We start from the raw sequence: 15,350 nt of genomic DNA on the forward strand, positions 1-15,350 counted from the left end.
GATTGAAGACTGTCCTGATCTAGCTGAAGATTTTGTCTCTGATTGGCTAGGCGTTCTTTCATGCTGAGACAGAGCAATTAGAGATGGCTCTTTAGAAGTCTCCTCCGTATTTTGTATGGGCGTCCTTAAGAAGAGGCAACTCTGGTGTTTGTTCACCTCAAAAGGAGTCTCGCCAACTCAAAAGTCAGCTCTACTTTTTGCCCCTTTAGACAGGTCTCACCTCTTCCCTGAAAACACAGTGAAGGAGATTCTTTCAGACTTGAAGAGTAAGTCTACCATTGACTTGTTGGCACTGTCCACTAGACGTCCAAAGGAGCCTGTGCCTTCCACATCAAGATCATTCTTCCCTCTACAGTCTCAGCCCTTTCATGGAGGGAAAGCTAAGACCCATCCTCGACTGAGATCAAACTTGCGACCTCCTACGAAGTCCGTTAAGAGGTCTTCCTTCAAGAAGTGAGAAGTCAGTCCTCCGTGCCCAGGTAGGAGCCAGACTTCTACTGTATTAGAAAGAATGGGAGAGCAAAGGAGCAGATCCCTGGGTGATCAAGGTTCACAAAGAGGGCTACTCCATTCCTTTCGTAAAGACTCCTCTTTTAGTTACATCTCCAATTGCCTTGACTGCGTATTCAAAAGGTTCCACGAAGTTTTTGGCCCTCTCTCAAGAAGTCTAAACCCTTCTTTCCAAAGGTGCAGTGGAAGAAGTGCTAGATTCCCACTCAGAGGGTTTCTACAATTGCCTATTCATGGTTCTGAAGGCCTCGGGGGGCTGGAGGCTCGTTCTGGATGTCAGCGCCTTGAATGTGTTCGTACTGAAGACGAAGTTTCATATGGAGACCGTTCGCTCAGTCATGTCCTCAGTAAAGCAGGGAGACTGGATGGTCACCCTGGATATGCAGGATGTGTATTTTCATGTCCCTGTTCATCCAGACTCACAAAAATTTCTATGCTTTGTTTTTCAGGACAGGATACTACAGTTCCGGGTCCTATGCTTCGGCTTATCGACAGCGTCTCAAGTTTCACACGAATCCTTGCTCCTCTGGGGAATTGGGCTTCACCTTCTTGGAATCAGTATCAACTTATATCTAGACGATTGGCTTCTCCACTAGTCTTCAGAGGAAAAGTGTGCGGAGGACTTGAGAAGAACTCTTCGCTTGACACAGGAGTTAGGCATTTTCATAAACAAAAAGAAATCCCCTCTGACACCAACTTGGGAGATTCTCTATTTAGGGATGATACTGAACTCTCTGACTGTTTGGGCTTTTCTGTCGCCCAAAAAAGTGGAGAACTGCCTTCAGACTGTCAGTCAGTTCCTTGCTCTTCCTTCCTGCTCAGCAGTGCAGTGGATGAGTCTTCTGGAGAACCTCGCTTCATTAGAGCAGTTTGTAAAATTAGGCAGACTGCACATGAGACCCCTTCAGTTTTTCCTCAGTGAACTGGTGCAGAAAGACCCAACCAGAGTCTTTCATCTTCCCAATTACGTCAGAAATCAAAGAGGATCTCCAGTGGTGGTTGTGCAGAGGAAGACTTCAGGAAGGGAAGTCTCTTTTCCCAGTGCACCCAGACCTTCTATTTTATTCAGATTCCTCCGACCTAGGCTGGGGCGCCCTTCTGGACAGCCGGGAAGTCCCCGGAACATGGACTACAGTACAACAGAATTCTCACGTCATCACGTCAGCATAAAAGATCTGCTCCTCGGCAAGAAGATTGTAGTACACACGGACATCACAGCACTTGCTTACATTCGCAGTGTAGGAAACACAGACACCACAGCACTTGCTTATATTCACAAACGGGGGGCACTCATTCCTTCTCTCTGTGCAAAACGGCGAAGGATCTCTTTCTGTGGGCAGAGGAGAACCAAGTCACTCTTGTCACCTGGTTCATTCAAGGGAGAATGAACGTGATTGTGGACGAATTAAGCCGCCTCAAACAGGTCCTTCCAACCGAATGGAATCTTAGACCCGATAGTCTGCGACAACCTCTGGAAACTGTGGGGCAAACCCACAGTGGATCTTTTCGCAATGTCGAGAAACCACCGTCTTCGCCTCTTTTGCTCTCCAGTCCTGGATCCTCAAGCTTGGAGCACAGACGCCATGCTTTTGGACTGGACAGACTTAGATGCGTACGCCTTCCTTCCCTTCGGAATGATCAGGGAAGTAATCAACAAGCTGTTGGCGCATCAGAATACCTCCATGACCCTAGTAGCCCTGTTTTGGCTGATGGTTTCCAGACTTGATTCGACTCCTGGTAGATTACCCAAGACTCCTTCCACCAAAACTGTCTCTGCTCAGACAACCCCACTTTTTCAGATTCACCAAGGATTATCTGCTCTGGCCCTGACAGGCTTCAGACTGTCAAGTGCCTCATCAGAGCAAAAAATTTTTTTGAGACAGGCTGCAGAGGCAATTGCGAGATGCAGACGAGCTGCTTCTAGAAAGCTCTACCGATCAAAATGGGCAGTCTTCAGAAGGTGGTGCAGCAGCCATAACGTCTCTTCTTCTGAGACATCTATAAGTCAAATAGCCGACTTTTTGATATTCCTAAAGTCCGTCAGGAAGCTATTGACCTCTACCATCGAAGGGTATAGGTCGATGCTCAGCCCAGTCTTTAAGCACAGAGGAATGGATCTGTCTTCTAATCAAGATATCAGTGACTTGATCAAATCCTTCGATACGTCCAAGGAAGAAAGTTCTTCCAACGTCTCATGAAACTTAGACGTTGTACTGAAGTGGCTTTCAGGTCCTCAATTCGAACCTCTTGGTTCTGTTTCCCTCAGGAATCTCACGAAAAAGACTCTTGTTCGTGGCTCTCGCTACTGCCAAACGTATTAGCGAGTTACAGGCAATAGACAAGAGAATAGGTTTTGCACAAGAGGACACAGTCTGCTCTCTTGCTCTTGGTTTCCTCGCTAAGGACGAGGACCCTTCTAAACCCTGGCCTAGATCCTTCGTCATCAAGAACCTTATGTATATCTTAGGACCTCAGGAAGAAGAAAGACTCCTCTATCCAGTGAGGTGTCTCAGGTGCTATCTTCAGAGGACGAAAAAGATTAAAGGACCTTCGAGCAGCCTTTGGTGGTCTGTAAGAAAACCCAGTTCGCCCGCTATCCAAAAGTGCCATATCCTTTTTTCTGAGATAGGTAATATTAGAAGCCCACTCTCAGATCCAGGAAGAAGCCTTTCCATTACTTAAGGTTAAGGCTCACGAAATTAGGGCAGTGGCAACTTCCCTCACTTTTAAACACAACTTGTCTCTTTCGACGATCCTACAGTCGAGACACTGGAGATGCAAGTCCATATTCGCCTCACACTGCCTCAAGGACATAGAAACAGTGTTTGAAAATTGTAACACTTTAGGACCTTTATCTGAGGCTGGCTTGATGCTAGGAAGGGAAGCATAGGGAAACTCTGTTCCTTTGCTGTCCACTCGCCTTGACTTAAGGTTTTGAGTCAGTGGGAAGCCTGGGGGTACATTGTATCTGGAGTACCCACCAGTTTCATTTTTTTAATGGTAATGGTTGGGTTATGGTTTTATTCTGTGGTGTAGGTGATAGTGTTGTCATCTTGTATTCTGGTCTTCGCCCAGGGCAAGGGCATCTCTTAAAACTTTGTCAGCATACAGTGTACTTCCTCTGCTGAAAAGTTCCCACTAATGTAGGGGTGACCTTTGGCTACATTGCCACGTCTACTACAAGTCGAGAGAAGTGCCGACCAGAGGCAGTACCTACCTGCAGCAGCTCTCTCAACAGGTAAGGAAACAACAAACATTTATTCAATGTTAGCAACCTTTCTATTTCAGATTCATTACTTACTTAATGATTTGGAGTAGAATTTGTCCATGCTCTTTCCCACCTCCTAACAATGTTGTATCAGCTGTGTAATTACTTGGTAAGTTACTTATATAAAAATTACCTTTTTATGATAAATTTTTATATATACTTACCAAGTAATTACATGATTGGAGTCCGCCCTCCTTCCCTTTGCATTGACATTAGAGCATAAAATGAATTGAGCTCTCCACTAGGTTGTTTCCTCGAGTCCCAGATGGTGGTGGGCAGGACCTTGTCACCTACACACTACACACTAACAATAGTAGCGCCACCGCATGAATTTTGAATTTTTAAGCTGCCGTAGGTTAGAGAACCAATAGCCATGTAATTACTTGGTAAGTATATGTAAAACTTTATTTTATCATAAAAATGTCATTTTTCAGTAAATGGTTTAGTGAAGTAGGTGTGTAGGCATTATACACTTAAGAAATATAGACAAAGTACGCTGTTAATTTTATTGGGTGTTTGTAAAGGCAGTCCTCTCTTCATGTTTGGAATGGTGCTTTGGTTGTTGTTGTGACGTCATAAGACATATGGAGGAGGGTAGTTGGGAAAACGGTGATGTGATGGAATCAGGAGTTAGTAGTGGTGACGAAAGGTTGTTTGTTGGGGTCATGAGCTGGCTTGTGTGAGCAGTGCAATGGGAACAGGTGTGTAAATTGAGTAATTGTTGCATATTGGCCAGGCTGAATGTTTATTCAAATGGCAGCAGAGCGTGGTTAGTCAGAAATGAACAGATCTGACAGTAAGCGTTTAGGAGTAGAATGGAAGTGGAGAAGAGATTGTCCTAGATGTAACGGGATACAGGGCAAATATAAAGGATGGAGAGGACAAGTCGAAGATTGGCTTGTGCTGTGTGGAGAGGAAGTGAAATATCTGTAGATAGAGATAAGATTGAGTTTAAAAGGAAAAGCTTTAGAAGTGACAGAAGGGATAGATAGAGAAGAACTTAAAGTTAAAGAGGGTTCGAAGATAATATCTAAACTAGATGAAGTATATCTAAAAGATACTCTAATGGAAAATTACAGTAAAATGAAAACTTATCTTAAAATAGAAAGAGAATCCTGTGAAAAGATGAGAGATTTTATAATTAGGTATGAGAAGGCAGGATCAGAGTGTAGGGAGCAATAGGGAGGAGCATGCTTGAAAGAGAAGCAAAGGGTTTTCATGCATTAGAACAAGCAAGTTTCACAGACAATAAAAAACAAATGGTATTTGCAGCTTTTGGTCAAGGAAAGCTGGAATATAAAAGTGTAACAGACAATGAAAAGAATATATGAGGGATTAGGGAATAAAGAGGAAGGTGAATTGGGGGGGTCAGAATGTTATATGAATTTCGGGAGAGAGGGAAAATCAAAGATATTGGGGAAAATGGAATCGAGGCAGAGGTGGAAGAAATCCTATAAATAGAGAAGGAAAAGTAACATTGTGTGTGATATGCAAATCGGAATGGCATTGGGTTAGGGATTGTCCTCAGAATTTTCAAAATAGGAAGAAACTAGAAACTGGACAAGAAGAGAAAAAAGTTTATATAGGAGAATTTAGCAAAATAGATGAAGAATCTTGGGAAGAGGCGGATGAGATTTTAGACGGAGGATGTAAATCGACAGTTTGTGGGGAATTGTGGCTAGCACGCATTATCGTGGGTTTGAATCAGAAAGAGTTAGAGAGAATGAATAATATGAAGAAAGAGTCTAATAAAGTATTCAGTTTTGGCGAGTCATCATACAAGTCGAAAGGAGTACTGTAATGGAAATACAGTAAACCCCCCGTATTCACGGGGATGTGTACCGCAACCCCCTCGAATAGCTAAAATCCGCGAATACTTAGAACCCCTCTAAAAACACTTAGAACTGCCTATTTTGATAGTTTAAACACAAAAACCATCTAAAAATGCTTATACCTAAATATTTTAATAGTTTTATCACAAAAAGTGCATTTAGTCATGAAAATATGAAAATACAGTAATTAGTGAATATTTCTCAGTGAAAAATACCGCGAATGGGCGAATTTTCCGCGAATAATGGCTAGATACCTTCCACAGAGATATCTGCGAATACAGGGGGTTTACTGTACCAGTGATAATGAAAAACAAAAAGTTTTATTTGAAGACATATTTTGCAGGGTGATGTACTGTGGTTAATAGGTAAGGAAACCATGAGTAAAATGGGTATGACTGTAAATTTAAAAGAGGATTGTGTTAAAATTCGTACAGTGTACAAGACTCACAATCAGGTGACAGGATGGATCAACTTAGAGATTACTGTATAGTCATGTAGAAAAAAACTGAAGATGAAGAAGAGGTTTTACTAGGTTTTGAAAATAAAAGCGTAATTGAAGCTAAAGAAAAAGAACTACAAAGTGGAAGAGAAAACAATGTATAGGAGGAGGTAAATGATGTTGGACAAAAAGCTATATCTACAAGATGGATGGTAACTGAAAAGGTAAAAGGGGGAGAAAGGATATGTAAAGCTAGAGGATTTGAAGAAGAAATGGCTGAATGGGAAAAAGATGCTCCTGCATGCAGTGCCAAAATTTTAAAATTTTGTTTGACAATAATTAAATTGAAAGATTGTACTTGCTATACATTAGATGTAAAAACTGCATATTTACAAGGTGATGAAATGCGAAGAGTGAAGATGGTTGGAGTGGATTATGGAAATTGATGAAAACTGTTTATTGGCTAAAGGATGCAGCAGAGGCATGCAGTATTGTAAGGTGGTAAAAGTAGTGGAGCTGAAAGGTGAGAGAAGTAGATTAGAACCTAATATATTCCTTTGGAGGAAAGACTAAATTGAATGGTATTTTATGTACACATGTAGATGATTTTTGTTATGGAGGAACTGAAGGATTTTTAAGAAACAATTAGGAAATTGAGAGGGAAATTGCAAGTAGAAGAACAAGAAAGTAAAAGTTTTAAGTATGTAGGTAAAACAAAAGGAAAATAGAATTTGTCTTAATCAGTGGCAGTATATAAATTCTATAAGAGAACCAGAAGCTAGAAGATTTACAGGTAACAGAGTGTTAGGACAAAAGGAGTTGACAGAGTATAGATCAGTGGTAGGACAGTTGAATTGGGTATCGCTACACACCATGCCAGAAATATCATACAATGTTAGTGAATTAAGTAAAGCTTTTAAAGAAGGAACAACTCAAGATATGAAAAACCTGATTAAAATACTGAGAAAAGCTAAGAACATATTGGGAGAAGCGATAGTAAGTGAGGTAGAGGAAGAAAAGATTTATTGGGAAGACTGTGCAAATGCTTCATTTGGGAATACTGAAGATGGTCATACACAATTGGATTATGTGATATCCTTGACAGATGGTAAGGGGAGAAGTCCCATATGGTGGAAATCCCGAAAATTTAGAAGAGTAGCAAAATCTACCATTGAAGCAGAAGCTCTGAGTGTGGGGGAGGCCACAGAAGGATTGGTATATTTCAAACATTTGTGGGAAGTAGGAGAGAGAAAATTAGAAACATTGGTTAAAACTGATAGTAAAACACTAATGACTGCAATTAAATCAAGTACTGTACAGGAGTAAGTAGCAAGAGATTAAAAAATGATATTGCAGCAATAAGAGAAACAGTAGAATCTGGAGAAATAAAGGAGTTTAGATGGATAAAAGGAAAGCACCAAATAGCTGATGTATTGACTAAAGCAGGAGTTTCAGGGGAAAATGTCAGAAATTACGCAGAGTACAGAATTGGAGAGTAATGGAGATTAGAGGGGATTAGGATAAGAAGAGGTTGGAGGTGAGGGAGGAGGAAATAAGTGTGATTATATATCAGTTTTATAAATTTAAGCATTATATTATTTTGTTATTTTCATTAAATGGTTTAGTGAAGTATGTGTAGGCATTAGACATTCAAGAAATGTAGGCAAAGTATGCTTTTAATTGTATTGGGCGTTTGTAAAGTCAGTCCCCTATTATGTTTGGAATGGCGCAGTGGTGGTTGTTGTGACGCCTTAAGACGTACGGAAGACGGTACAGCAGTTGGGGAAACGGTGATATGAAGGGGTCAGGAGTTAGCGGTGGCGACGGTGTGAGAGCTCTTGTTTGTGGTTTATTAGTCGGTTTGTAAGTCTTTCTTTTGTTTGTTGGGGCCATGAGCTGGCTTGGGCAAGCAGTGCAACGGGAACTGGTGTGTTAATTGAGTAACTGTTACATATTGGGCGGCTGGTGTTTATTAACATGTATGTATTGAATAAGTAAACTACACATTTACTGTGCCCCCTTCTGTCTCCTTCTCCCCCTCTCTCACTCTGGTACAGTATTATTATTGACATTTCTTTAATGCCACACAGTACTATTGTACTTAATACTTTGACGTAGTGTTACACACAGTACATATAGTTTTCAGTCTATGGATGTGCTCACATGTCACTGCACTAAAGTAACTATGCACTTACTGTACATTGGCTTGCCTTTCTTTTGAGGTTATTCTGTATAAAAAAAATTTGCTGAGAAAAATAACCAACTGTTTATGAAAAAAGATTTTCTAGAGAGAAAGGTTGGGGTGGGGGGAAGCAAATATACAGTAAGTGTGTCACTGGGCTTAGTTTAAGTGTTTGAGGCTGCTGTGTAATGCATCACTGTTTCTGTCTGTCATCTGCTTTATCTGTGTATGGAATTATGCATTCTTCAAACAACTGTCATGCATTAGGTGAGTATAGGATAATGTTCAGTTCAAGATGGTAGAAATTATGTAATAAAAAAAAAAACTGAAACATATGTGCTCTTTATTAATAATGAATGATGAAATGACAGTTCAGGATCATGGCATTTTAGAGGGATTCCTTTCTTGCAGCTGCCAAATTTAAATAACTGGCAACTTTGGGTCCCAAAGGTGCCGGTTTTGAGGAATTTTATTGTAATGTTAATAACCAAAGTAATAATAAAGAAAATAAATATTTAAGTACAGTAAATACTAGTAATATCATGGTGTTATGGAGTTTGGTTAGGTACAAGTATATTGCTAGTAAATGGTATCTTGGTAAACATTAGTATACCAGATACCTCAGCCTTGCATATAAGACCCCAATTTACATTTTAAGTAAAAAAGAGGGTCTTATATGCCATCAGGTATGGTAGCTGCTGCCTGATGCCATAGTGCCAGTACCACTAGCTTTATACATCTGATGGTACTGTTGTCTGATCCAGCAATGCTATTTTGGACATGGTATTTATGAGTGCCAATGCAGCTTTTTTTTTTTTTAGGGTTTTAATTTTGTCTAATAAAATGAGTCTTGCCCGAGCTGTTCCTTGTACTCTTATTTTAAATTATTTTGATTTTTCTTGGCAAATCTGTTAACAATATTTGCTCACTTGTGACTTCCAGCAGAGCTCTGGTTGTGCTTCTGTCAATTTGTCTACATACTGTATTGAATCTCCTAGCAAAGTTGAGCACAGGTCTGGCTGTTGATCTTTTTCTTTGTGATGAATAAACTGAAATTTTGATTTTCAATTTCTTCTTAGTGGGGTCTAGCATTAATTTTAGCCATCTGTATAGCTTTAAAATATATATCTGTCGTTGTTTTAATAATTCTAGAAGTAAGTACAAGAAGTATACAGTACTGACAGTTTGCTCATAAGCTTCAATAAATTCATTGGCTTGGCTTCAACTATCGCTGAAATATTTAATACAACTATATAATATCCAGTACATCACTACAGATATGGGTGGGCTTCTTTATCATCAGGAAACATTTGAAGATCAACCTAATTATGGAGCTGGCATGCTATGCTGATTATTTTGTAATGCCAGATACAATAGGCCAGTCTTTATGCTGAGCACTGAAGTTCTTGCAGATAACAAACATTGACTTGGGTCAAACATATTTTAAAATTAGATGCTAAAGTGACATTACAAAAATTTTGACAGCATATTAATTGTCTAGTTAGACCCTAAACATCAGGCTTTTTTGTTGACAATTTCACCATTGTTATTTATGATTTTAGACAGACTTACTGATGTGCTTAACATGAAATTAAAACACATAATCACCCTTGAATTGCTTGTTGTGGTGGTTCTCACTCTTACAAATGAACAGTTGTAGTTATGTCAACTTGCAAAAATTGAGGTTCTTATGAATACTGCTGCTTAACTTTACTCAGAGTTCAAAGGTAAATGTCAATTGACAAATTCTTCAGAACATACGATTTTACATGTCTTTAGAACAGATAGAAGCAGAGGATTAGGAACAGAAACAGTAATATGTTTCCAAGTCACATATGAGAGGGGATGGAAGAACCAAGTCCTGTTAATATATGTTAATGTTCAAGAAAAGCTTAAAAGCATTCTTGTTTAGTGACTGCTGCACCACCAGAAACAGGATCAATAATGCTAACAGAATAAACTTACCTCATTTTTTTTTATTTCTTTTGAGGTGAGGCCCCACAGAGCATCTTTTTGTCAGAGTGGACTGAACTGGTAACATATAAACCTTAACATAGTCCTTCATAAAGCTGACTAAGCTAAGTTAGATTCCATAGGTCTGCATTCTTACTGCTGGATATTAGCCTGTTAGGCTTGAAAAGAAACAGTAGTTACTGCAGACTAAATTGTCAAGGAAGCTATAATCACTCACAAACAAAATTCGGCCTGACTGGTGAACCATATGAAGGCTTATTGGAGCCCCTCCAAATATATAGACTTAAAATTTGAAGGGTATTCCTACCGAATTGAGACACAAATCTCAAATGAGGACAAGTCTCAGATGCATCTCTTTGATTGTTTGCAAAACCCAGTGCTTGCTTTGTCAAGAAATTGAGAAACTTTTTAGAAAATTAACCCAAACAATTTTTATTATATAGCTGGTTTCCACAGCCTTCATATCCAGTTTTTCGCCCACAGCAATGACTGAATACTATCTAATTAATCAGCAGTGAACCAACATGGGCTTTGACATCCAACAATGAGGCAATGTGAACTGGAAAAGCTCTAGCAAAAGTTTAGTGTACACAGTATATTAGAAAAAAACTTGGTAGACAAATGAGTATGAAGTACGATATTTAATACACCTAACCATTGAGAAATTAACATTTCTTCAAACAAATGGGATCTATATAGTGTGATTTCGAATGGGCTTGGTGCAATGCACTTTTTATAAATGAAAATTTAAGTGCTCTCGAATTCCTTATTACAGTCATCTTCTGCCAAAACAACAGTGATCACCCTCAGTTCTGGTGACTGTCAAAAATCTGAGGCAGGTAGTAAATCTGCTGAACCTTCTCCAAAATGCAGTGGTAAAAGTCATCTGTTGGGTTCTTCAGGTCCTGCAGAGTGTTTTGTAAAGCTGGCTAAGGTGAGTTAGATTGCAATAGATTTACTAAGTATCAGCCTTGATGCAATGAATTTCCACTTCAAATTTCTCCATTTCTGGTTGCCCAGATAAAGCTAATGTAAACTGTATTATCTCTATTACCCTGAAGGGATTCTGAAAGTGTTCTCACTAAGATAAAATACTTAATACCTTTAAAAAACCAGAAGGAAATGAAAATATAACACTCATTCATTCTTAATCATACATGCAACCATATTTTTGTTGACAGGCACACTTTTTTAGCCGCACTACTCATTCAGCTATGTCAAATTGCTATCCATAAGCACATTCTTATAAGTGCACTGTACTGCTACAAGATTCTCTTAGCCCCTCAACTTATCAAATACTTTTGGGTCTATTATTCTGATTAGACTTTATAATATAGAGCCTTCTCTAGAAGTTAAAAAATATGTAATAGCTAACAATTATTCCAAATAATAATTTCTTTTCCAAACTAAATGCACTCTGTGTGTATCTTGTAATTTAGTAGTTGTATTTGTAAAATACATCTTGTATATAAAGGTCTGTTAAGTTGAGGGGCTAATGCAACACATTTCAATTTACTGTATCCTATTTTCTACTTCCAGGTATTTAATTTACCCACAGTCCTGCAAAATATTTTTTTCAGCACAATACAAGACACGGTTTTGGTACTCCATCCACAATGAGTGCTGCTCAAGTATAATTTGGATGGTGGTATATAAATCCTTATCTAGTGTGATTATTACATAAGCATAGTACAGTACTGTACTGTAGTCAGTTTTATCACCTCTGTTGAGTAAAGGTCTAAGCCACACCAGATTTATCATGAAATACCAATAAGGAGCTTCATAATATTTTTATTTTATACTCCCTTTTCTTTTTCTATGTAGGTCCTGTGTACATTGATACTGACACAAATCCAATAATCTTCCTTGATACAAAAGTTTTCCAATTGAGAAAAAAATGCCATCAGTCCACCAGTCCTATATTTCTCATTTCATTTCACTCTGATATTTCAAAAGTTAAGCTACCATCTTAAACGTTTGGTTATCAGTTATAAATAATACTTATACAGTACTGTTAAAGCCTTATCTGGAACTTTCATCGAGTCACATTTCTAAAGTGCCAGTTAACCCTGTAAAAAAAAATTTGAAAAAATTGTTATTGTAAAGATAAGATTTTTTCACGTTTAGTAAATCCAAAATAATTTTACAAGGCAAATCATATATGGTCAACTTTCCTGTGTTTGAGAAGATACCTGTTATTACTTACTTCTAATTAACCCTTAAACGCCTACTGGACGTATCATACGTCGACTAAAATTGTCTGTTGGGTGCCAAGTGGACGTACTCGCATAACTACAAAAATTTCAACCTTTGGTCAACTTTGACTCGACTGAAATGGTCGAAAAACGCAATTGTAAGCTAAAACTCTTACATTCTAGTAATATTCAATCATGTACCTTCAGTTTGCAACAAATTGGAAGTCTCTAGCACAATATTTTTGATTTATGGTGAATTTTTGAAAAAACTTTTTCTTATGCCCAAACTTTAACGCGCCAAAAATTTCATAAATTCTTTCGTCATTTTGTCGTAATTTTTGCATGGTTCTATATTAGCCGTTACATAAAGTTTTATATATGAAAATGTGCGCAATTTCATGTAAAATATAGCAAAATACAACCCATGGTTGTAGCTTTTATCAGTTTGGAAATATTTTCATATAAACCACGATAACTGCCAAAATTTCAACCTTCGGTCAATTTTGACTCGACCGAAATGGTCAAAAAACGCAATTGTAAGCTAAAACTCTTACATTCTAGTAATATTCAATCATTTACCTTCATTTTGCAACCAATTGGAAGTCTCTAGCACAATATTTCGATTTATGGTGAATTTTTGAAAAAACTTTTTCTTTTTTCTGTGCCAGAAATTCTTTAACACGTTGTCGTAATGTTTGCGCCATTTTATATTAGTTGTTACATAAAGTTTTATATATGGAAATGTGCGCAATTTCACGTAGAATACAACAGAAAATAACTCATGGTTGTAGCTTTTATCAGTTTTGAAATATTTTCATATAAATCACGATAACTGCCAAAATTTCAACCTTCGGTCAATTTTAACTCGACCGAAATGGTAAAAAAACGCAATTATAAGCTAAAAATCTTACATTCTAGTAATATTCAATCATGTACCTTCATTTTGCAACAAACGGGAAGTCTCTAGCACAATATTTTGATTTATGGTGAATTTCTGAAAAAAACTTTTTCCTTACGCCTGAGCACGTAACTTTCGGCCGAACATCTCAGAAATTCTTTAAATCACGTTGTCGTAATGTTTGCATCGTTTTACATTAGTCGTTACATAAACTTTTATATATGAAAATGTGCGCAATTTCATGTAGAATACAACAGAAAATAGCTCATGGTTGTAGCCTTTATCAGTTTTGAAATATTTTCACATAAATCATGATAACCTCCAAAATTTCAACCTTCGGTCAACTTTAACTCGACCGAAATGGTAAAAAAATGCAATTGTAAGCTAAAACTCTTACATTCTAGTAATATTCAATTGTTCACCTTCATTTTGAAATAAATTGGAAGTCTCTAGCACAATATTTCGATTTATGGTGAATTTTTGAAAAACATTTTCCTTACGCTCAGGCGCTGTAACTTTCGGCCGAACATCTCAGAAATTCTTTCTTCACGTTGTCGTAATATTTGCACAGTTTTATATTAGTCGTTACATAAAGTTTTATATATGAAAATGTGTGCAATTTCATGTAGAATACAACAGAAAATAACTCATGGTTGTAGCTATTATCAGTTTTGAAATATTTTCATATAAATCACGATAAATAGAAAAAATTCGACTTTTGGTCAACTTTAACTCGACCGAAATGGTCGAAAAACTGCAATTGTAAGCTAAAACACTTACAGTCTAGTAATATTCAATCAATTAGCTTCATTTTTCAACAAACGGGAAGTCTCTAGCACAATATTTCGATTTCTGGTGAATTTTTGAAAAACATTTTTTTACGTCCGCAGTTTAAATTCATGCATTATTTTCTGATAATATTTTCTCTGTGTTGCTTTGATCATTTTACAATTTGTTATATACCAAAATCATCGCAATTTAGTGTACAAAACAAAGAAAAACAAAATAACCTGTTAGCTTTAACCGTTTTGCTCACAGCGCGATTTGTATAAAATTATATATGAAAAATTTTTTTGTGCTGTCATATATTTCAATATTTATATATGATAATGATATTTTTTCCCATTTCTGATGGTTGCATACTAAACTTCAGGCAATGTCAAAAAAATGAGCCAAAAATGAACTCTTAATCTTAAAAACTAAGCGTGCTGTGATTTTTTGAAAAACACTTTTTTTTCCTCTTTGGCGCTAACTCACTGAACGCCGCCGGAATACGGGAGACGTTTTTGTAAATAGAGGCTCAGGCGTTTAAGGGTTAATAATGTTCATCTTTAACAGTATTCTGATACTGGAAAACTGTGACACATTATGCCTAACTTAAGAGAAATTAATTGACTACAGTATACTATGATTAATGGCAAGGCTTATAAAACTCTCAAGTAACTATTAACCTTTAAACGCCGACTGGACGTATTGTACGTCGACTAAAATTGTCTGTTGGGTGTCGAGTGGCCGTACGGTAAGTCGACTACAAAAAATTTCAACCTTTGGTCAACTTTGACTCAACCGAAATGGTTGAAAAATGCGATTGTAAGCTAAAACTCTTACATTCTAGTAATAGTCAATCATTTACCTTCATTTTGCAACAAATTGGAAGTCTCTAGCACAATATTTCAATTTATGGTGAATTTTTTAAAAAAACTTTTTTTTACGTCCGCACGTTATGAATTCATGCATCATTTTGTGATAATATTTTCTCTGTGTTGCTTTAATCGTTTTACAATCTGTTATATACCAAAATCATCGCAATTTAGTGTACAATACAACTAAAAAAATTTAACTCATTAGCTTCAACCGTTTTCCTTACAGCACGATTTGTATACAATTATATACGTTTTTTTTTTCGCTGTCATATATTCCAATATTTATATATGATAATGATATTTTTTAATTTCTGATGGTTGCATACTAAACTTCAGGCAATGAGAAAAAAGGAGCCAAAAATGAACTCTTAATCTTGAAAACTAAGTGCGCTGTGATTTTTGAAAAAAC

General features: G+C 37.3%; 1 protein-coding gene across 3 annotated transcripts in view; it reads left to right on the plus strand.

Moving 5' to 3' along the window:
• Positions 1–15,350, plus strand: part of LOC136837567 (uncharacterized) — a 131,119-nt gene that overhangs the window by 12,626 nt on the left and 103,143 nt on the right. For 2 of the 3 annotated variants that reach the window (XM_067102439.1, XM_067102438.1), the window contains exon 2: positions 10,981–11,139. The exons of the other annotated variant lie outside the window; for it this stretch is intronic. In XM_067102439.1, coding sequence (XP_066958540.1) covers positions 10,981–11,139 — 159 coding nt within the window. The remainder of the gene's footprint in view (positions 1–10,980; positions 11,140–15,350) is intronic. 3 annotated transcript variants of the gene reach the window in all.

Source organism: Macrobrachium rosenbergii, chromosome 59 (genome assembly GCF_040412425.1).
Source record: "Macrobrachium rosenbergii isolate ZJJX-2024 chromosome 59, ASM4041242v1, whole genome shotgun sequence".
NCBI classification, from domain to species: domain Eukaryota; kingdom Metazoa; phylum Arthropoda; class Malacostraca; order Decapoda; family Palaemonidae; genus Macrobrachium; species Macrobrachium rosenbergii.